The sequence below is a fragment of the Dendrobium catenatum genome, unplaced genomic scaffold, assembly GCF_001605985.2.
Source record: "Dendrobium catenatum unplaced genomic scaffold, ASM160598v2 fragScaff_scaffold_1568, whole genome shotgun sequence".
NCBI classification, from domain to species: domain Eukaryota; kingdom Viridiplantae; phylum Streptophyta; class Magnoliopsida; order Asparagales; family Orchidaceae; genus Dendrobium; species Dendrobium catenatum.
This window is the reverse complement of record NW_021320030.1, coordinates 47601-64524: the sequence shown is the minus strand read 5'-3', so window position 1 is coordinate 64524 and position 16924 is coordinate 47601. Positions and strand designations below refer to the sequence as shown.

Sequence of the window (16924 nt, the reverse complement as noted above, 5' to 3'; positions counted from 1 at the left end):
GGATGGCTCATACATCCTTGGAGGATTCTCTCAACCTCTTTCACATAGGTTAACGTTATTAAGCAGTGCTCTGACATACAACCTCGGATAGGCCACCCATCCTTGGTGGATTCTCTTGACCTCTTCCACATAGATTAAAATCATTGAGCAGCGCTCTGACATACAACCTTGGATAGGTTAGACATCTTTGATGGATTTTCTTGACCTCTTCCATGCATGTTAATATCATCGAGTAGTGCTCTGACATACAATCTCAGATAGGTCATACTTTCTTGGTGAATTCTCTCGACCTCTTCCACACAGGACAAAATCATCGAGCAACACTCTAACATAAAATCTCAGATATTTCATACATCCGTGGTAGATTCTCTCGACCTCTTCAACATATGTTAACATCTTCGAGCAATGCTCTGCATACAAACTTGGATAGGTAATACATCCTTAGTTGATTCTTTCAACATCTTTCACATAAGTTAACATCATCAAGCAACACTCTGACATATAATTTTGAATAGGTCATACACTCTTCCATATAAGTTAAAACCATTGAGCAACGCTATGATATATAACCTCGGATATATCATATATCTTTGGTAGTTTTTAATAACCTATGCTCTACTACCCATTAATGGACTTTCATCAGACTTCTACCCGACGTTATTCTTCTAGCTGTCATTGGACTTTCGTTATACTTCTACCATATGCAAAATTTTATCCATGAATAGAATTTCACTGGACTTCTACCCAACACTCTACTTCTTCCTATCGTGCAACTTTCATCAGAATTCTACCCGATGTTAAACTTTCTCCTGTCACTGAACTTCCACTTATCGTGGGACTTTTATCAAAATTCTACCTGATGCTGAACTTCCTCCCATCACTGGACTTCTGCTCATCGCAGGACTTTCATTAGAAGCCTAACCGATGTTGAACTTTCTCCTATAGTAGGACTTCTACCCATTATGAAACTTTCATTAGAATTCTACCTGACATTGAGCTTCCTCCCATCGTCAGACTACTACCCGTAACTAGACTTCTGCCCGTAGTGGGAATTTTATTAAAATTCTACTTGATGCTGAACTTCCTCCCATCGTGAGACTTTCATTATAATCTACCCGATGTTGAACTTCCTCCCGTTGCCAGACTTATGCCCGTCGACAGACATTCATCGGTTTTATACCCGATATTGTATTTTTACCAGACGATAAATTTTTACCCAACGTCAGACTTCTAGCCATCGTCAAACTTTCATTAGGCATCTATCTACCTGACACCAAATTTCCACCCATCATTGGACTTATTCACGATGTCGAACTTTTGTCCGTTGTCAGACTTCTATTTAGTGAGGGGCCCTATACTTGGATTGGGGATACCACCTGAAAAGGACTAGGAGAATGCCTCAACGTAAGGGAGAGAAGAAGAATGGAGAGAAATCTCCTTCTTGTAGACAGGGGACACCGCTTCTACAGGGCTAGGGGAAGGCCTTAATTGAAAGAAGGGAGGAGGAAGAGAATATGTGATTCGAATACCAAGGGAGGGGGTATTTATAGGTTTAATATGAGTGATTTTGTAATTTTGAAAAAAGAAGAAAAAAATTATATATATATATATATATAAAATCTGAAAAAAAAAATTAATCACTAGTGGTTAGCTTGCAGTTAGCCAAATCGTAGGTTAATCGCAGCCTACTAGTGTGACACGTAGCCCCACTCATGCGTGGGCCACATTCAGCCATGAATAGCATATGGGCCAGTAAGCCAGTTGCATGGGTCGTAAGCAGGCTGGGAGCACCAGCCAGGCGGGTCGGGTGCATGGGCCAGGCAGCCGGGTGCCGTGATGTGGTGGCAGCAGCGGTAGTGTTGTCTAGCAGCTAATACGCTCGAGCAAGTTTTCAAGCCCAATTTTGATCTGAAGGGTTAAATCAGACATTTTCGGGGTCGCGAAACCATTTTTAGACATTCCAAACTCAATTTTGACACTTTTAAGCTATTCGAGACTTCTACACCAAAAATTTGAGTATTTCCAAATTTTGAATCGCACAAAAATTTCACCAAGAGCTATAATGCATATTTTCGGACTTCTAGAGCATCAACGTCCGAAAATAGGAGGGCAACTAGTACGTATCAAAAAAAGTATCTTGATCGGGCATGAATCTCGATCCAAAATTAAGTTGGAAACTTTCAAAATTAAAATTGGGAGCATCTGAATTCCGATTTCAACAAACTTATACTCAAACTAAACATCTCGGATATACAAACCCAACGACATGAAATTCGATTCAATCCGAGCCCAAATAGGTCCAAATTGAGGACCTGAAGTGCTATTGAAAGGTTCAAACCACAATTTGGATTACTAAATAGTTTCCAAACATGATATTCTTATAGTCAAATCAAGTGCGTCGAAGAGGCGAATCCAATGAGCCCAAGATCGCCAAATTCTAACATCATTAAGATATTCATATGTCTAACAAACGGTCCATAATCATGGGATTCAACATCGACCGTCCATCCAAACCACTTACCATTTACCCTTGATCTTCCACTTATTTACGGGCCAAACCACTCCAAGAAATCTATAAATAGAGCCCAATTTCCTCTTAAAAAGGGACCCCTAAGCCAAAGAATCTAAAAGAGATATCGGAGATCGCTCTTGTCTCCTAATCTCCTCGACCACTTCTAAGAGTTCCACCAGACCACCGCTTGAGGCCCTGAGTTCTGTCGGACTACCACTTGAGGCCTTGAGTCTCACTAGACCACCACCTGATGCCCTGAGTTTTGCCAGACCACAACTTGAGTCCCTAAGCTCTGTCGAACCACCACCTGAGGCCCCGAGTTATGTTGGACCACCACTTGAGGCCTTGAGCTCCACCATATCACCATTTGAGACCCTAAGTCTTGCCAGACTATCACATGAGGCTGTAAGTCTTGCCATACCACCACCTGAGGTCATGAGTTCTGCGGCCCACCACTTGAGGCTCTGAGTTTTGTCGGACCACCACCTGAGGCCCTGAGTTTTTCCAGACCACCACATGAGGCCTTGAGTTCTGCCAGACCACCACCTGAGATCCTGAGTTCCATCGGACCACCACATGAGGCCTTGACTTCTGCCGGACCATCACCTGAGGCCCATACTTCTTCCAGACCACCACTTGAGGCCCTGAGCTCTGTCGGACCACCATTTGACGTCTTAAGCTCCACCTGACCACCATCTGACATCCTAAGCTCCATCGAACTACCGCTCAATGCCATGAGCTCCGTTGGACCACCACATGATGTCCTAAGCTTCGCCGGACCACCACTTGACATCCTAAGCTTCATCGTACCACCGCTCGATGCCTTACGTTCCGCTGGACAACCACCTAACACCTAAAGTTCTTTCGAGCCACCTACGAACACTAGGGTTCTACTAACTGACACCCGAACTTCCAAGCGATGCCAAAATTCTGCCAAATCACTTGGTGACCCTTGAAATTCCACTAGACCATCAAGTGACGTCAGATTTTTCAACCATACGGTTGATATTTGTAATATGATCTCCTTCGAGGGTGAGTCAGCCCACTGTATCCTACTCAAATTCTAATGGAATCATCTTCAACTAGACTAGGCCCCATGTTTTTTTTTCCTTTCTAAGGTTTTCCATGTAATATCTTGTGTTCTCTATGTGGGAGCTGGATATCCGTGCAATGCTAAGACGTATGATCATAACTCCATCATCGGGTATATTCTAGCCCGACAATTATATTGCAAATTTGCTTGCTTCACTAATGGCATATGAATTTGAACTTGTACAAAGACATGCATATATTGATGACAAAAAAGAAGAAAAAAAGTGATAGCTTTAAAAGTTGGTAATTCTGATAACAGCGATTTTGAAGAAGGTGGAGCAAATGATATTACTTTCACGACAAGACAATTCAAAAGATTTTTGAAAAGCAATGCATAGTGATAAATGGAATAGTAAATGTAAAGAAGTTAATAAAGTTTTTTTTGGCAGTATTAATTTTGAATGCAAAAATTATGTCACATAAAGTAAGACTGTCCAATCTTGAAAATTAACCACCAAAAGAAATTATGAGGAGAAAGCTGAAACAAAAACCGCAAATAAAAATCTCAAAGTGGTTTATGACACAATTTTTACTCTACTTTTTTGGATACTGAAGCTAAAAAGGAAATTACAAATCTATGCTTAATGACAAAATATAACTCTGGAGACACCAACAAGGATTGGGTATGTGATGACACTTGTAAATAGGCTGATCGGACCAACAATAGGATCGATTCGCAAGTTGAACGGCTCGTGTTGATCGGTCCGATCCAATTTTTTATTCCATGATTTTCTTGGTTCAAAATAATTATAATTGTTTAGTCGATCTGATCTGATTATGTAATTATAAACTTTTTCTCAACATTCTAAAAAAAAGTTTACATTCCTGTTTGATTGGATAGATGCCATTGTTTGCATTACATCTGCAGATCTGTTTCCTCCCCATCGATGAGCTAAACTTGTTATGCTAACCACTAACAAAAAAATTATGGCGTTGTCAGCTTTTTTGTGGCAACTTACAGAAAGACAGCCCCACCAAGCGGGCATGGAATCTTTGAAGTCTATTTTATTGAGCGCCAATCATTTAACACAAGCAGCAAAGCCACTTACAACCTTTCCCTTTCCTTTCAAAAGCTTAGAACAGCTGTCAACTAGCTGCTCTTTTAAGACAGGGAAAAAATTTAGTTAGATTGGCTGCCTATTTTTGAGTGTGGAGTATACGTCGCATATATTCAGACTCCAATCAGAACAGATCATGTGAGCCTATACACATAATGTGTACAATTTATACATAGATTGTGTACAAATTACACACACTATACATGCGAAATGGTAGATTCTAATTGGAGTCTGGACATCATTGAGACTCCGCACATAATAATTTCTCCTAATTGACGGCCTAAAAAAGTTTCAAAATTATGTGATGGCATATGAGCTATTCCTCTTTCATCATTCATTTAATAATTGGATGATTTTTATATTTAGGGTTTCAATTGGATGGCATAGGAATATTTTCTTTGGTCATGTCTTTAGTAACCGACCTAGTATGAAGATAATTATTTCCAAAAGAGGAGAATATATTGATTAGACCATTTGAGGCTCCTTTGTCTATTTGTAGATAAAAATATCTATCATTTCATCTTATGTATAAAAAAAATGCTCATTTTTATAATTTATAAATAAGAATGATAATTTATAATAAACTATTTATGCCATGATTTTTGTTTCTAATATAACAATACCACCAGAGTTTGAAATAAAATTAGTTATTATTATTATTAGGATTGGTTTAGGAAATTCTAATATTATGATAAATTGTGTTTCATGACAAATTGTTTAAATATTTTAAAATTTCAATAAAAAATATACTAATATTATTAGAAAATTTTATTTTAAAAACATTTTTTTTAAAGGAAATATATTGATAAAAATAACGGTTACAGCATATGAAGACAAAGACAACTAAGAAAGCAAAAATAAAGCGGAGGAATACAATAAAAGATCGGGCTCAGCAAACGGCCAAGACTTCCAGCATCCCTGGAGCCTCGCCAGAATTGAGGAAACTCATCAAAAACAACCTCTTGAGTATAACCTAAAGCTTCAGAACCTAACCAAACAAGTTTAGGATAGGATTTGGTTATATCAAGTTCAACTAACACGCGGGCAATGGAAGGGCGGGAACCTACAGCCGTAGCTGCGTCAATCTTCAGAGGCTTACCAAACAAACCGCCAAGCCCAAACAAAATACGAGGTGAAAAAAAATGAGGGCGCAACCGAGGAAATGAAACCCATATTGGAATAACAGGCGATTCAACTGCAATATCCAGGTTTGGCGACCACTTCGTCAACTTCATAAAGCAATTAAACACTAGATAAGAGCGGTGACAGAACACCCTACAGTAGTCAAGATCGTTGGCAAGCTTTATCAAGATATGTGAAGAATCCAAAACCATTACAAAGAACTCACTTTTCAACTTCAAATTGAAAAAAAAAATTTGCGAATAGAATCAAGAGGGGGTCTTTTAGAAGGAAAGAAACCAACAAGGGAAAACTGAAAAGGGGCAGCGAGCTCTTGAATTTCTAGGTCGGAAACCCATAAAGACGGTATACCACGAAAGGTAGAAGCACACAAATCCGGAAAGGAAGGTTTAGGACCAGCAAGAGCTTCAATAAAAGAATGCGAATGGGAAACCCCACCAAAAAATCTGGGGTCCCGAAGCTTCACCGCCGCCATACCGGCGCGGCCGGCCAAAAACAAAAAAACCAGAAAGAACTAGCCACGCTAAAAGAAAAAGGCAGAGAAGGAGAGACTTCCCTGGAGAAATATGGCCACCGGAGAGAAAGCTCCCGTCGAGCGGGCGAAGACACCCGGAGCCACGAGCCCTAGCAGAGCGGCTAGGGCGAAAAAAATCGCGAGGACTCATATTTTTATTTATTTTAAAAACATTACTTTTATTAATTTAGGCTTCGTTTAGAATGGTTTTTTTATTGTTTCTTAAGACAACTTTTTAGTACAAATTTACTAAAACTCTGCTTTAAGAAATAGTGAAAAAGCAGTCTTAAATGAAGTCTTTATTGAGAAAAAATTAAAAACAGACTATATCTGCCACCCATAAGCGACGTATGTGGCGGAAGCCATCTGTATGATAACTATCACTCCCATTTTTATGGTTAGTTGTAAGCTTCCTTGTAAAGGTCTATTTAGGCCCCCTGTTTTCCTTCAAATGTCTTCTTTCAGCTCTCTTTGAACTCATACTCTTAAAACTACATTTTTTTTATTTTTGAAGATTTTTGCGAAAATTGTTAAGTTTGTCTGAGCAAGCAAGTTGTTATCCATGTAGCAACTTTTCAAGAATATTTGTCTAGTTATAGCCAAATTTATTTTGAGATCATTATAATACTTAAATAATTAATCAACTTTTGTATCACACATATCTCAAATTAAATTAAAAAAAATAAATCTCATCATGTTGAAAGTTTAATCAAAAGATCATCATTCAATTTTTTTTTTTAATTTTAGATAAATTATATCATAAACTTACACATCTGAAGCCCAAGTCATGAACCCAAAATGTCTATAATAAGAGGAGAAGCTCCCATCGTCAAAATTGTCTGCTATTTTATTTTCTACCCTTATTTTAACTCAAAGATCATCAATTAATGAGAATTCAACACACTTATTATTCCACTAATATTATCGGTCTGCAACTAATTTGATTGATCATTAATACAATAAATTGGTCTACATTTTATGCACACATTTGATCTTCGCCAAAATAAGTCTTATTTTGATCTATTGGTTAGAAGATTTTACTATCAATCAAAAAATTTGGATTTATAAAATTTATTTTAGATGATTTAAATATTAAAAAAAAATCACTTCAAAATAATTTAAATGGGAATGTGAAGAGCCCAACCGTACTAATAAAGTAGCAATACTCGTCAGATGGATCCAAAACACACGTTGCACATCACCTCAATGAGGGCCAGCGCAAGTGAGTGTATTAATGGGAATGTATTTACTTAATAAAAAAAAGCCAGCTATTTCCAGTTGTTATTGTCTACCGCCAAATAATTCAATACTTTATTATTTTGATGAGACAAGAATTTGACTAGAAAATAGAAAGAATGGATTTTTTTAAATGATTATATAAACTTTATTATAATTTGACCCGAATATTCATAAATGAAATAATTATACTTTTATTCAGATTTTAGGGTTGTTTGTTGGAGAAGATAAGTTGTAATCATACAATCAATTGGGCCAGAATCCATCATCATCGCTATGAAAAAAATAAGGAAGAAAGTAAGGGCAATCTTACAATACTTGTTGGATCGGAAGAAATTTGGACTGAAAGACATGGAGAAATCTGAAATTCTTTAGCATGATAAGAATTAGGTGTTTATACTTTCTCTTGTTAAAAAGCAAATTATCGTTTCACACGAAATAAATTTAAATGAAAAAAAAGACAAATAAGGCTTCATTTAGGATGGTTTTTTTAATGGTTCGTAAAGCTACTTTTAAGTACAAAAATTTAATTTTTATACTAAAAAATTTGTTTAAGAAGCAGTAAGAAAACCGTTCCAAACAAAGCCTAAATAACAACTGGACCTTACCAAACAATCAAAATATCACAAAAATAACTCTACAGCAGCCACCCCACCTATAGAACTACTAAAATCATAGCCATCCAAACATAACCCATCTCTCTCAACTCTTTAAGCAAAAATGTCTCCATCACAAGATAACTAAGAGCAGCTCTCTTTTATTAGATATATTGTAATGAACGGCTATGATTAAATCAAACTAGACCGTGTACAGGACTTATAGTCTGTTAGTCTATATATAGGATTGTACTCTATTCATAAGAGATAAGAAATAAAGATGAATTTCATTTTCTTGCTTTCGTCTCTGTGCTTCAGTTCCATCTTCATCTTTGTCATTGAAATAAACTACTGTAGATGAAGGGCTGTAATGAAGATAGATGATTTGAATACAATGTTTTTTTCTGCACTTTTTGTCTCTCCTATTCTTTTTATGTTTTGCTTCATTCTCATCCATTCCACATGGTATCAGATACTTACCTTGCCCTACAGCTTTCTCCTATGCAGTATGATTCAACAACCTTCTTTTTCCTCTAGCTATGTCCGAAGACTCCACCACCGAAAGCCAATCAATTGCGACAACCCAAAAAAAAAGAGCAATATTGCTACCCATTCTCAAAATTTTCTAATGTAGAATGTGAAAACATCATTATCACTAACTCACTACCAAAAACAATGTGAAATGAAGAAAATCAAGTTCTAGACTTTTCAGGAATGTGGCTATGAGGAATCCATAATGGCACAATGTCGTGCTCAAACAAATTCACTATTGCCAAAGATGGCAAACTAACACTAAAAGTTGTAATGTAGTGTTTGGATTACTGTGGATCAAAATATTGACACTACTCTGTATGCTACTATAGGCTCTTCACTACTCTTATATGCTATTCTTTAGATTCCTGTACAGAAATTTAGAAGATCATTGACCATCGATTGTAATATGCAAATCAGTCTTGTATCCTTCAGATAAAAATGAGCTTTATAATATCACAATGAAGGGTCAAATTATGGCACAATACCTTTCTAACATCAAAGCTAAATGCGATACTAGATCAAACTTAGATGCTGAAGATGTCATCCACTATACTCTCATCCATTTAACACATTCTCATCATGCATTCAAGACCGTCACTAATACAAATTTACAACCTCTCAATTTGGATGGTCTATACTCTTATTTTGTGAGGAGAACAATTTAGCTTAAGAAGCTACCCAAGAAATGCTTCTAAAAAATCATTCAAATCCATGAATTGTACTTGACAACACTAAACTACACAACAAAGTGCGCACATTCAATGTGGGAAGTGTTCTTTTTTATTTTGCAACAACATAATTGGCCGAAATTGAAATATCAAATTCAGAGGATATTGTTCTCATAACAAACTAATGATTTGTAAATCTATACATTGTATGAACTTATCTCATCCCACCACTGAATCCACTCTAAATGCTCTTGCTGCTACTACTCTAGCAATGTCAGTATATTAGGGCATCCCATGTTATTTGAATTCTTAGTAGCTATATAATGCTAAACATTATTGTATCAACTAACAAATTTGTAATCGAAAAATGACCAAGCTTAACCCATCTCTCATATTTGTGATGGTCTTCTCCCAACTACATGTCATAAGCTTCTCCTCACTCTTCTTCATCTTCAACATCAAGCATATAATCTATTATCCATTCAAAAACTAGCCACTGACAATTAATTCCTAGTCCTTGCTTTTTGATGTCTATGGCTATACCACAAAGGACCGGAAGAACAATCAAATCCAACTCCATGGTTTCAACTATAACGGCCTCTATCTGGTTCGTCCAAATCAAATTTTCCATTTACAACTGCATGCAACTACATTCTCTCCATTTGGTCTTCTTTTAATGTTTAGCATCCCAGGCGTGGGCATAGAAATGTCCAATTTCTAGAATGGCTAATGCTTGCCCTAGCTTATGTATTTCCACTAAAAATATCTAATGTATTTCTTGTTATCAAGCGAAGTAACATAATTCCTTTTCCTGTATCCCAAAGGATGGTAAAATTGTTTTACATTTGATACATTCAGATATTCAAAGTCTATTCCTGCTTGCTTCTAAAATAGTTTTTTGTTATTATGCATCATTTATTGATGTTGTTTTCTTTTTGTTGGATATACCACATGTAATCAAAATCTGAAGTTTTTTCTAACTTCATTCACTTCAAAGTTCAAGTTGAACATCAATTCAATTACTCCATAAGAAATTGCTTATTCGATAGAGATAATGAATACGCTAATATTAAATTTAAAAATTTACTCAACAAATGTAGCAATTTTCATCAACTTATTTGTTAAATCAACCCATTTCAAAAACCATCACCTTGTGAAAACTACTCATTCTAAATTTAATTTACTAATATGACGGTAAAAAAAAAATCAACATTTTTAATATCACTAGCTATGTTTTTTTTTTCACAATACAATAGCATACACATGTGAACAACCAAAATCTTAAAATCATGAATCTTACTCTTAAAAATATTTTTAAATGCTAAAATGGCGGCCATCTGATAACTTGGTTAGAAAAGTAGATGTATTAGATTTGGCTTATGCTAAGCAAGGTAGAGGTAAACAATAAAAGACTTTGTTAGAAAATATTAGAAATGACCCATTTTTATTAGATTTAAATGAAAATTTGACTCTTTTTTTTAGTAGAATTTCTACTCTACTAAATTTGACTCTTAATAGTAAACAATGAAGAAAAAGGATTCATGTAACCAACCCCACGTAATGGGATAAAGGCTTGATGATGATGATGATGTTGTTGTTTTATTTTTTAAATCTTCCCATCTAATTATAGATCCTACAAACTTCATTAATTGCTCGAAATTTATAGCCACTATGAATAATTTTAAAATTCTCTATCACTCTACCAACAAGTCCATTTAAATTTCATCCAATAAAAGCTCTTCTTCCAAAAGATATCTTTTTTATTAATTCTTCTAAGTCATTTTAAAATTTTAATTTGAACCTATATCAAAAACTACTTGAGAAGCATAAGCACTTATAGTATTAATAATCTTAGAATCACTACCAATCTATAAAACTATAATTTTATTTTCAATTCTATTAATTTCAATAATATCATTCATCAAAGTCTTATCTATAATTCCACCTATACCATTTTTCAGTATAACTCCTACTTTAATACCATAATTTAAATCCTAAAGTATCAATCAATTTTCCATTTCTCTAGCTCATTTAGCTTCTTGAATAAATAAGCTCATTTAGCTTCTTGAATAAATAAAATATTTATCTTCCTATGACTTATAATTTTTGTTAATTTTATTAATTTACTTATAAGAAAACCTATATTCCAGGTTTCTTTCCTAATTCTAGTTTTACGGATTAGCATATTTGCCTAATTTCGTCCATGTTGTGAGAACCCTTGCTCACTTAACACTGCATTAGGCACCAATGCAGCAGCAAGCAACCCCTGCACACTTTTCACAATATTTAGGTCATACAGCGTATCACTTTTCAAAAATTTCCTAGCATTAATATAATTTATTAAAAGATTCATGTCATGATTGATGGATAGATTTTACACTAGCTATTAATTATTTAACGCTACCCTCTAGAAAAGCTGTTGCCGAAAGAATATGTTAAAGAGGTGATAAGAATAACAAAATTGAGTGGGAGTGTCATAAAACGGTAGGTTCAAATTTGCCTTGAAAATAATCTAGACATTATAAAAAAAAAATTAAATACATAATCTAATCCAACGTGAGATTGAGCGACCATCTACTGTTAATCAGCTCTAAAATAAGCATGCAAATTCACTCTGTATGAAACGATCTAGAGGAAAATCTAAGGAAAAATTATGGAGGAATGTAACGCATTGGATGGTGACTATTGCAAAGAGGCATTATATGATATTAATAAAAGACACTAGGAGCTTTTAAATAGGCTTCATCACTGGTTAGAGGCAGGGCAAATTATTATGTCTGGTGTCCGGATTCGTCCGGATGCCAATCCAGATATGTCACGTCATCAAAATACATCAGAATTCAGTGTATTCGGGTGATGTGACACAAGCTTTACAGTATTCTCATATTTTTTCATTCGTGAGAAAGGCAACTATAGCTGAGATGTTAGCAATGTGGAGTATAGAAACAATTGCTTTAAATTGGTGGAGGTAAGGTAGAGAGAATAAACGCTATTTGTGAATCACCAAGCCATAAAGCTGATGCTTTCTGTTTAAATACACTTTTAATAGCTGTAAGAGTGCCTTCTACTTTTGGGTCAAGGATCATGCTTGCATATAAACAGATTTTTGCATCGTAATTCTATTTATAAGACGACAATTTTGCACATCATATCACTTGTTATCAGATATGCACTACACATGATAAACAAAGAAAGTTATAAAATCAAAAGCAACATAATTACAATTTTTATAATATTCAGCAAATTCACATCCAAAACGAATAAAATCATTGAAAACTTCTACTTTTGTTTCATCCTGATTAGTATTTTTTATTAGTGTCTCACACATTCAACAATCATGGTCAAACTATATCCTTATTATAATTCATAAGCTATATTTCGGCATAGCTAAGATTCGACGGACGATACAAACCGAATAAAAAATTTAGTTTTTACAAATTCTAACCATGAAGCTTCAGTTGACACAAACTAATTCAATCTAACTGTAACTAAGACTTGGATGGGGTCTTTGAGTATCATCTCAATCCCACCTAAACTAAGCATCATTCGGCTGATTTCATTGTTAAGACAAATTTTAAGGTCATTTAAGGAGAAAAAATCGTAATTTATCTGCAAGTTGAAAACCAACTAAAACTATCATTTTTGCAAGAGCTGATAGATCAAAACGTAAGACAAATAGCATGGAAGATTATGATGATATACAAATAAATTTATATATTAAAAATGACGCACCAATGCAAACACATAAAAAGCCTTTATTACAATGAGACAGTCTGACATGTACAAGGCCCAAATTCTCCTAGCATTGAAATCATTACAATGAGGTTTAAGCCACCATTCTATTTGAGAACTCCTGTAATATTAAGGATTTCAGAATTCCAATCATGAAAGGACAATTTATTCACATTGGCACCCTTAAATTGCAAAGGGAAAATCCACTCTTTAACATTGCTTTTAAACCACTTCATGTTTACATTTTCAAGATCCAAACCATCAATGTGCTCCATCATCATTCCTGAGGTGCTGTGGTTAACTAAATCCTGACATCCAGGTCTATAATCATACAATCCACCAGGATATTTTGTCCACCTTTTGTAAGTTATATTAACATTTTTGAATTTAATGTTACTCAGAATTCCATTTCTTGAACCAGACAAGAATACTCCATTTTCTGATACTGCAGATATATTTTCAAAGAGGATGTTAGAAATGAAACCAGATTTAGAAGTGGAATCCCTAGGGCATGTTGTGATGTAGATTGGCTCCGCTCTTCCCCACCATAAGGGATCATAGTATCTCGTGCTTATTTTGATGTTTGAGAAGATAACGTCACTGACATTTCCTGCAAAGATGTAAGTTTTTCATATGAGATTAGATGCAGAAGAAATAACAGAACAATAGCAAATATTTCATAAGCTGGTGATTACTCTTAGGTAAAGGCAGAGATATTCACCAAATGTATCGTAGACAATGCACTAATTCAGTGGACATATGCATGAATAATATATAGGGTTGATTATATGTAGGTCCTTGAGGTCTAGGGACGCTTCACAGTAATCTATAATTTTAAAAAATATATATTATACTTTGATCCATAATACTTTTTGTATTTTTATATTGGTCCTACTGATAAATGTGGATCTTCAAATAGTTCATTTTTAGCTATAAGTATTAGTTTTTTTTGTTAGTTTAGCACATGTTAGGCTAAAATTTGAGTGTGAGAATATTTTTTAAGAAAAATAGGAGGGGCATTTTGGCTAGACAACTGGCCCTTCCCCACCCTTTCTCTATAAGCTTGTTGTTACAACTTTGCACAAATCTATGCTTTGATGGCGGCCATATTAAATATTCTTTAAACTTTGAAGAATAATTTGAGAGAGACGAGGTAGGAGGCAGAAGAGAAGGAAAAGATATTTCTAATCTTTTGTTATCAATTATTTGTGTTATCAATAAAAAATATTTCCATAAAATGTGTTGTGTGTGGAAACAATTAGAGGTATTTTTAAATACTCTTCCAACTCAAAATGCTCATTATACATCGGATACCTTAATATAACTTGTCCTATATGAATGATATATGTCATGAAGTGATAAATCAAGGAAATTTCATGCCTCCAGAATAGAAAACAAGCATAACAAAAGAATTTATACCTCCATCACGAATTTGCATTCCGAGACCTCTATGTGATTCAAAGATTGTGATGTTGTCAAACAAGAACTTCTTGAAATCAAACCAGCTTGCACTTCCAAGCTTGATTGCACTAGATTTTGTGCGAATCCAACAATCCATTACTCTCAAATTATACACAGGCCCCGTTGAAGACTTGGGGCAAATAGCATCATCTCCTGTGTCGATATGACATCGTGTTATGATTGTATTGTTTGAATCCTCAATGTCAATCCCATCATTGTTTGGTGTGTTGAAATCTCCATATATTGCTATGTCATGAATCTTAGTGTCATCGCATCTTACTAAATGTAAACTGGATAAAGATGTAAAACACATGCACTCATATCTCTGTTGGAAGCTATAACTATCTCTACAAGCATTTAATACTAAGCAACAATACATGTAGTAGCATTTGAGCAAAAAAAACTTAACCTATTTTAATAGTTCTATCAATTTAACTCATAATCAATAACAATAACACAAGGAAAATGCTAGCTCAGAAAAAAAAAAAAAAAACTCTGTAAGCTTATTAATGATACCTAGCATTTTTCCCACGCTAATTTGAGATAGGATATGACATTAACACTAAGCTAGATGATAATATCCTATAGTTTTTGCGCATAAATTTAATAATAGAACCGTTCATCAAATATTTTTAATTAAATCTTAAAGTAGATAGTCTAACAAACATCCTAGTTCAGTTAATTAAGAATCAATAAACCAAATCAAGTAATACTAAAGGTACATATTAACATCCTAATGACTAATTAATTACTAGCTATCTTGGTTTTTTATATTAAATCAATTTAAAATTAATTTACTTAATAAAACTCAATTAACAGTTATTTATTGATATAAAAACATTGATTGGCAAAATTAAGCTCACATCCTCTCTTAACCACTAATGACCTTAAGTTAACATTCTTGTTGTTGATTTATTCTTAACAGTTTAAGTTACACATTATTTTAATTAATTAATCTATATTTAATAGGTATAATAAAAAATGGAAACATTCTAACACATTATTTTAATTAATTAATCTTATTTAATTGGTATAACAAAAAATGGAAACATTCTAAATAGCCTAAGTACTAAATAGCATTATTATAATTAAGGTATAAGTTAAAATTATAATTAATTGGTAATTTTTTATTTAGTTGATGAAAATCATTTCACATCCATAAAGTCAACTAATCCTCTAAGAATTGATTGAATTAATCTATAGACGTTCAAGCTGTTTAGGACTGTAAAATTATGCATAAGCTGGATTTAGAAGGATTTCCTAAAGCCAGGCCTACTAAAACCTACTGGCATCCAAAGCAACCTTAAGCCCTTCAATTTTAAGAAGCTACGTGTCAAAGTGCTAAGAAAGCAAAGCGTAAGATAAAAAAAAAAAAAAATTTTCTCATGAATTATTTGCATAAAGAGAGAGAGGTTACCAAAAGGTTAATGAATCAAATTGATAATTGATAATACAAATGCATAAAGCATTAATTTTTTTTCAAAGGCTCAAAAAATTTTATTTTTTAAACTATACAACAACAACAACAACATCAAGCCTTTATCCCACTACGTGGGGTCGGCTACATGAATCCTTTTTCTCCATTGTGTCCTATTAAAAGTCAAATTCTCGTTTAAATCTAATAAAGAAAGGTCATTCATAATATTTTCTAAACAAGTCTTTTTAGGTCTACCCCTACCTTTCTTAACATAAGTCAAATCTAATACCTCTACTCTCCTAACCGGGTCATCGCAAGGCCACCGTTTTATGTGACCAAACCATCTAAGGCGACTCTCTCTAATCTTATCTTCTACTGGAGCTACTCCAACCTTTTCACGTATATGCTCATTTCGTATCCTATCTCTAAGGGTAAAGCCACTCATCCACCTGAGCATCCTCATCTCTGCCACACTTAACTTAGTATTATGCTTCTCTTTTAATGGCCAACATTCGGCACCATAAAACATTGCAGGCCTCACTACCATCTTGTAGAATTTTCCCTTAAGTTAAAATGATTAGGGTTCAATTCACCTCCGGCGAACGGAGAATGAGCTGAGCCTGCCAGAAGGGGAGAACATGATGAGCGCGATATCTATATCGCAAAGAAAAGAGAGCTCATAAGCTTTCTTGATGAGGCCATTGAGTCGCTTCGAAAACGTCACTTGCCTATTTGTATTGTTCTCAATTTTCTTTATTTCCAACTTCACCTTACCCATTTATATATGTCTTTCTATAAAAAAAAGAAAATCACGTTTGGATAATAAATATCGCTTTTATGAGAAGAGCTGCCAAGATTAGAAATATTTCTATCAAAAGAAAAGAGAAAATAGAAAATATTGAAAAGAATGTAAGAAAGTGTAATAGGGATAAACTAGTGGGAAAGAAGCTTTGGAATTTATAGG

The 16924-nt window shown here is 34.4% G+C and overlaps 1 protein-coding gene across 1 annotated transcript in view; it reads right to left on the bottom strand.

Moving 5' to 3' along the window:
• Positions 1-13085: 13085 nt before the first annotated feature.
• LOC110106520 (polygalacturonase ADPG2) overlaps positions 13086-16924 on the bottom strand; it is a 6842-nt gene continuing 3003 nt past the window's right edge. Inside the window, exons 2-3 of the mRNA XM_020836450.2 lie at positions 14502-14833; positions 13086-13692 (exon numbers count right to left, since the gene is read on the bottom strand). Of these exons, the coding sequence (XP_020692109.1) occupies positions 13190-13692; positions 14502-14833 (835 nt within the window). The 3' untranslated portion in view covers positions 13086-13189. The remainder of the gene's footprint in view (positions 13693-14501; positions 14834-16924) is intronic.